This window comes from Gossypium arboreum, chromosome 8 (assembly GCF_025698485.1).
Source record: "Gossypium arboreum isolate Shixiya-1 chromosome 8, ASM2569848v2, whole genome shotgun sequence".
In the NCBI taxonomy this organism is placed as follows: Eukaryota; Viridiplantae; Streptophyta; class Magnoliopsida; order Malvales; family Malvaceae; genus Gossypium; species Gossypium arboreum.
The window spans coordinates 56751900-56759046 of NC_069077.1; the positions used below are offsets into that span (position 1 = coordinate 56751900).

General features: G+C 34.8%; 1 protein-coding gene and 1 pseudogene across 1 annotated transcript; one reads left to right on the forward strand and one right to left on the reverse strand.

Moving 5' to 3' along the window:
* On the forward strand, positions 1 to 1651 carry LOC128296607 (26S proteasome non-ATPase regulatory subunit 13 homolog B-like; annotated as a pseudogene).
* Positions 1652 to 2402: 751 nt separating this feature from the next.
* Positions 2403 to 6872, reverse strand: LOC108467955 (protein DOWNY MILDEW RESISTANCE 6-like). Its single transcript, XM_017768785.2, has 4 exons — positions 6438 to 6872; positions 6072 to 6319; positions 3542 to 3866; positions 2403 to 3468 (listed from the first exon to the last, which is right to left on the reverse strand). The coding sequence occupies exons 1-4, from the start codon at positions 6633 to 6635 to the stop codon at positions 3226 to 3228; spliced, it is 1014 nt and encodes a 337-aa protein (XP_017624274.1). The 5' UTR covers positions 6636 to 6872; the 3' UTR covers positions 2403 to 3225.
* Positions 6873 to 7147: the final 275 nt, after the last annotated feature.

Here is a 7147-nt window from a genome sequence, read left to right on the forward strand (position 1 = left end):
ATGGGGGAGCTGCTACCAAAAAACAAAGTCCAGGAGAGTTGCTTTTGCACAAAGGTTGCTTCACGTATTTAATGGATTGAGTTGTTTTAATTTCTTTAGTTCTATAATAAAGATCCATTATTTTTTTATGATTTGGTGCTTTTGGTGTGTCATTGCTAATTTTTTTTAGCTTTACTAATCTATTCAACTGTATGTTGTTTTACCACTGAATCGTTTGGCTTCATTTCATTTAATTTTATTTGAACTCTTTTGATATAGGATTTGGCATTTGATCTGTCCCTTTCTGCTTTTTTGGGAGATTACATCTACAACTTTGGAGAACTCATCGCTCATCCAATTGTAAGCATATATTTATAAGTTTCTTAAATTCACTATATATTGCAGCTAATCCAGTTGTTATAGAGATGATTGATGCAGTCTTGATTAAGAAAATGTGCTTTTAATTGCACAAAGATAAGGTTCATAGGCCTCATTTATGATACTCATGTTAATGTATGTGGAGGTTTGACTGAAAAGTGCCTGCTATTAAGAGCCTCTTTTCGTTTTGCATTTATTTTCATGCTATTGCAATTACATGAATACATTCTTATTTTTTATTGTGTTGGATTGATTTAAAAGGGAGTTTGTGTGTTGTAGTTTTTTTTTTCTTTTTCTTTTTTTTCTTTTGAATTTCTTTGCTTTGACATTTTTATTTTGTTATGTTTGAGATGATGACTGTTGGCATCATTTATAGATAAAGAGTCTTTTGGGGACCAAAGTGGAGTGGCTTTATTATATCCTCCAATCCTTCAACTCTGGGAATTTGGTTCGCTATGAAGAATTGTGTCGCATGCACAATGCTACACTGAGTGCTCAACCAGCCTTGGTTGAGAATGAGAAGAAGCTCTTGGAAAAAATTAATATTCTATGCTTAATGGAGATTATCTTCAGGTGTGTATTGTTTTAGTGTACCCTAAAGGATCAGGTCAAAGTTGTTGATAATTGTATGTGGTTAAAAACTAAAGTACAATATGTTTCAATGCAGCAGCCCATCTGATGATCGAACTATTCCTTTAAAAGTTATTGCTGAGAGAACAAATTGTGTCAATTGAGAATGTTGAGTATCTTCTCATGAAGAGCCTGTCTGTAAGTTAAAATATTCATAATATTGTTGTCATCTTTGTTTTTACACGTATTCATTTTCCTTTATCTTCAGTTTTTTCATGACACCTTAACAAAAAGTGCAAACTATAAGGGGACACAAATAAATTTTGGATATAAGCCAAGGAAAATACGAATTATTATGAATAGTGAACATTTGTGGAAGTCCAAGTCTCAATTTTTCATATAGACGATGCACCATTGTATACATTTGACCCGAGGCCTACATGTAGCAACTAGCTATACTTCAGAGGGTTCAAAATTCTAAAGATAACTTGTATAACCTTTTTGCGAATAATGACTGCAGGTTAGTTTGATTGAGGGCATAATTGATCAAGTTGAGGGAACAATTCATGTCTCTTGGGTGCAGCTAAGAGTTTTGGGGATTCCACAGATCAAATCCTTGCGTGACCGATTTGATAATTGGATGGGCAAAGTACATAAAGCTTGGTTATCAATTGAGGTTGAAACACCTGATCTCGTTGCATCATGAATTTTTTTCTCCAGTTCCTTTCTGTTATTATAACAATTCCCTTATTTGAAAAGAGCAAGAAAAAGGGAAAGTGAAATGATGAGCAATGAGGATACAGTTAAGCGTTAGTCATTTACGGGTAGAGCCATCTTTGTATGATTCCTTTAGTAGGTATTGCTTGATCCTTAAATCCTTGTTTTGAAAAGAGCGGCTCATGTACTAAACTTTTCACTTTTTGGCATTTGTTGGATCTACAATGGCACTGGAATGCTTGAGGATATGGTTAAAACTGCAAACATCATCCTTATCTTTCATTTTGTATTGGGATTTTTCATTAGATACAATCAGATATGATCCACTTTTATGTGGATGAAAGTATATTTTCATTTCAGATTAGATATTTTTCTGCATGATTTATATATTGTTTGGCTTCAATACGTTACTAGACGAGCTGCTGCTACTTGGTTATTTAACTACAAATATGTTGATTAGTTTTTACCATTTACATGTGATGTGAATGAATCTTATAGGATGATTGCCAATTTTGAACAATTAAACCATTTGATTGAAATATTTAATTTGATTTATTTATTTATAATTGAGTATTATTATATATTTAATTTGATTTATTTATTTATAAATAAATCAATGCAATATATGTAAAAACAATTTAAAATATAAATTTATTAATATATATAAAAACAACTTTTAGGAAAATATTTTCAAGAAATCTGTCAAACAATAGAAAATATTTTACACAGATTCATCCAAACACCAGAAAAGTAAATCATTTCTAAAAAAGTAAATTATTTTTTAAAAATTATTTTTCCGGAAAATATTTTACTAGCAAACAAACGGAGCCTAAGATAACAACATAAAACAAGAATTGCGGTGATACAAGAATACAGGAGAGAGGTAGAGAGAGAAGGGCAACGTTTTAAACATGAGAACTAGTAAACAAAAATCTACTTAAATGGTCGAAAAGCAATTGATGGTGGGATTGTGGTCATGGGACCTGACAAGAAATCCACCATGAGATCTCCCGGTGCTCGCCAAGATACTTTACCATCAGACTTAAAAGACCAAATGCAATAACTATCTAACCCATGAGGTCCAATATGTTAGCAAAAGACAGTTGGCAACAAGCCAACCTCTAGCCCATAGCTTTAAGCCCCAAGCATTTGTGGCAGGCCAGGACTGGTGCACTGTTAAGCTTGCGCACTGTCGCTGTTTTGTGTAAAAGTTTGAATCGTTTCATCGACAGATAGCATTGTAATGCGTAGAACAATTTTATACCATAATAATAAAGGAAGTGCAATATTATTTTCATTACAAAATAATGACACGTGGACCAAGAATCAAACCACAAGCAGCAGTAGTAGGGAAGTTTCTACAAAAGGATAAGTTACAGTGGGTAGCCATCGCCAGCCAGCAATATAGCAATATGCTGCATTGCCTTATTATTAAGGGGTGTTTAGTGAAATTTCGGTTTTTGCATTTCTGGTAAAGAAAAAAAAAACCATCTTTCTGCACCAGGACAAGTAGCATTGTAAAGGGGCAGCTAGGAGGAAATAACTGGCCAAGTTCTTGAAAAGTAGGCAAGGACCAAGCGATTAGTTCTTGAAAAGTTCCAAACAATGTTCTTGGTCCAGGTTCCTGCCCCAGAACTTACTGTAATACTCAGCATAAGTAAAATCCCTGTATACGGCTCCACATCCATATTGGGTGAGAGGCTTTGCAGGGCTGATCAGGGCATGGTCGTAAGGGCAGAGGAAGGAAGCAACAGACATCCTTGGCCTATCGGCATTTACGATTGCCCGATGCCACACGCTCTTGTACGTCCCATTACTTAATGCCTGCAACATTAGGAGTTTCATCCTCAATAACTTGCACATTTTCCTTCCACCCAAGGAAAAAAGAAACGCATACCTGTAATTGATCACCAATGTTTATGACAAAAGCATTTGGTTGGGGATTAACAGCAAGCCACTTGCCATCTTTGAGAACTTGAAGACCCGCCACTTGGAGGTCTTGAAGTAAAATCGTAAGAGCATTGGGGTCTGTATGTCCAGGCAATCCGTATGTCAGCTCTGGTTCCGGGCATGGCGGGTAATAGTTCACGGCCATATGCTGCCCTTGCTCCCCTAGAACCTTCTTTATGTAATCTTTTTCCAGGCCTAAGCTCTCTGATATTAGCTCTTGTAATCTGTAACCAAGCTCTCGAACTTGTACACAGTAATCACTTACGATTTGCCTATCAATTCAACAAATATGGATGTAAAAGCATATGGATGCAAATATCTCTTGTTTTAATAAAAACATGCGAGGAATTACAGTGTTTAGAGGTGTGCTGCTTTCTAAGTGTTTTTATCATACTACAAATATATGCCAATTTTTGCGTCTTCGAGTGAACCGAAATCCATAGCTACTGTATAACTCAAATTGAAAGTCACCAAGATTATCACGGAAGTAAAACATCTTTTCTCAAAAAGTAAGGTCAAATGTTACAGGCGAATCAATATCTTTTTACAGACGGGAAACAAATCTTTAATCTTGAAGTCGTAATGCCGATAAATGGAGAAAGTTCATTGGGACTTTCATAAATAAAATAAACCCATAAATGCCATTGTCAAACGTCACCAACATCAAAATTATTAGTTTACCATTGAAAAACAAAATACGAGAACTGAAGCACCGTCACTCCCAATCTAAAAATATTCAATAATCGTATGTAGTGACAGTTGTATAAAATAGGGAAAACAAATCCTGTAGAAGCGGATGATTCGGCTCCTTGTAATCAGAGCTCCTTTGGGCCCCAAATGTTCGATTAAAATTATCTAATATGATTACGTCAACACGGCTTTTAGCCCATGATGTCACTCATTTTCCTCACTAGTCGCGCGTGTGACTCAACCAAAAACCGATCCTACCTACTAGATAAACGGTTCTGATCTCAGCTTTGGTTGCCGCCATCACCGCTAATAATTACGCATACTAATAAAGTGAGAACGGGATGGATAAAATATTTCTGACTAGGTCGACGGAAGAAGACTTCCTTAATCAAATGACAAAGCTCCTTGCCTGTCCTCTACCTAGAAAAGGCCATAAACCTCTGGCCCACAGCCAACCCATTTATATATTAATTTTCAATAAATTTAGTATATAATTATTTTTACCAAGTTTTGACATCTATAATAAAATTGGAACATAATCACATGGTACATGGGAGACTTGAATTTTTTTTTTTTTATATAATAGGTGACTTGATTGTACAATCGATAACTAAGGGAATGGGGGTACATAAAAATGTTTAATCATTAACTTGTTATAAACAAGTTTACCTTTTTTAAAGAAAAAGGCTTGAATGTTGATACAGTCATACAGAAGTCTGAATTTTGTTCAAGCACTTCGTATTTCGTAAACAACTCGTAAATGCGGCACGTGCTTTACTAGACAATTAACGGGTAGCTCTTCCTAAAGGCCAAATCGGCTTGTCTGTAATTTTTAGCCATTTCTTTTGACCTTTTTTGAACGGAAATAATTATTTACCCCCTAAAAGATTCCAAGACTCTTTTCCAATTACGGCTGTTCTTTTTTACCTCCTACATTTTTTTCTTTCATTTTTTTCTTTTAAAAAATTATCTTAACAAGTTTTGTCCTAGTATTATATTTTAATCTTCACTCATGTAAGCTCAACTTTACAACCAAATCGTAATTTGACCAATCACCGCCTATTACTAAATTGTAATTAATGCAACTGTTGGGAGCTTAATTATGTTGTCAGGTTTATGAATACCAGTATGGCCTTAGTCTAGATTTTGCTTTGCTTTAATGAGCAGAGGCAGGGAGAGTAGGGGATTTGAGATTTTATAACCAAACAATACGGCATGTAAGTTAATTTGCGGTCGACTGTGTACATCTCCTAGAAAAACGACGTCAGCACATGGCTAGGGGCCATTATGTAAAAGACTCTGGACTTTGTTAAAGAAGAAGAAGATTTATATTGTTTAGCAGGGGCTAAAAGACTAAAATCCCATGCTTCGATGTTTCTTATTTCCTAAATATAGTCTCTACGAAACGTTAAAGAAGAATCCCATAGTTATAATTCATCAATAGATCTTTTTAGATAATAAAATAGATCATTTCACGCACATACACTACATATGCTTTATTAATGTACTTTTGATTCCATGCAAAATGTCCTGTCTGTCTCAAGAGTTTTATTAATATGTAAATCAAATTGTCAGATTACTAAATATATATTACTTGAGCGCAAAATAAAATAATGCAATTCGTCGACAAATAGCTGAATCATCGATACTTAGAACATGCATGACACATAGAATGAAAAAGGATGACGTTAAGCGAATTACGTATCTCTAACGTAAGGTGTTTTTTTTTTTTTTTGGTGGGGTGGGGGGAGATTAGAAAAAGGAAGAAGAATAGAGAAGAGGCTTACTTGAAGGAAGGAGGGTTGGAAGGCCACTCAGGAACATACTTGTGGAGAGGATAGCAGTGTAATCGTAGGTAATCTCTCCAGTTATGAACCTTCTCCTTTTTAACATTAAAACTGGTGGAAAGTCTCATTGTTTTGGAAGGGTCATCTGAGTAAAGCTTCATCTTCTCCTCCACCGGCAAACCAAAGAAGTCATGCGCTACTTGTAACATTCTTTCCACCGCTTCTTTCGATACTCCATGATTAATAACCTCATAATATAATATTTACAAATTAATTAATCCCACAAAACCAACGCAAAAATTTATCAGAGATACAGTAGCAGGAAGGAAGGATGATTTGCAGGGCGGCGAAGGACTAGACTAGTACCTGAAAGAAACCATAGTTGATGCAGGCAAGAGCAATTTGTTGTACAATATGGCTCCTGTCCTCACACCCTAAGTCGATGACTGGGACGTTGTCGCACTGCGACACTTCAGACAAGCGGGGACGCTCAGATTCAGGTCTCACATAACTTTCTGGCAAACTAGAGTAGTGGATTCCAGAAGAAAGAACCTTTGTATCCATGACACCCACCAAAAAAAAAAATGAATTCACAGAGTTGGAGGGAGTGGGGGAGACTGGGATTAATCACACGCTCCGATAGCAAAAGGGTAGTATCGCTTAGTTAACCAAGTTCATTAGCTTCTAGGAGAACGATGAATACCCATGTTCCGACTTGAATCTTTGTAATTTTATTTATAGTGGTGGATTGGATGACTTCTCTCTCATTCTGAATATTTTTTATTAATTTTAGATGGAAATTTTGAAGATATATATAACTTTTTTTATTTTTTGCTTAGCTTATACTGAAACATATATCTTATGCTTTTATTTTGTGATTTCAATTTAATATTAATTTCTTCTCTTTAGAATTGATGTTTTATGATTTTTAATCCTAAAAATAAATGTATTATAAAATTAAAAATTATATTTCAATTCAATTAAATGTAAATGATAAAATATTTGTATTTAAGTTTTCAAACTAAAGATGTGAGTTGAAAAGCATTTAAAAGTTTTTTTATTTAAAATTTGAGAAA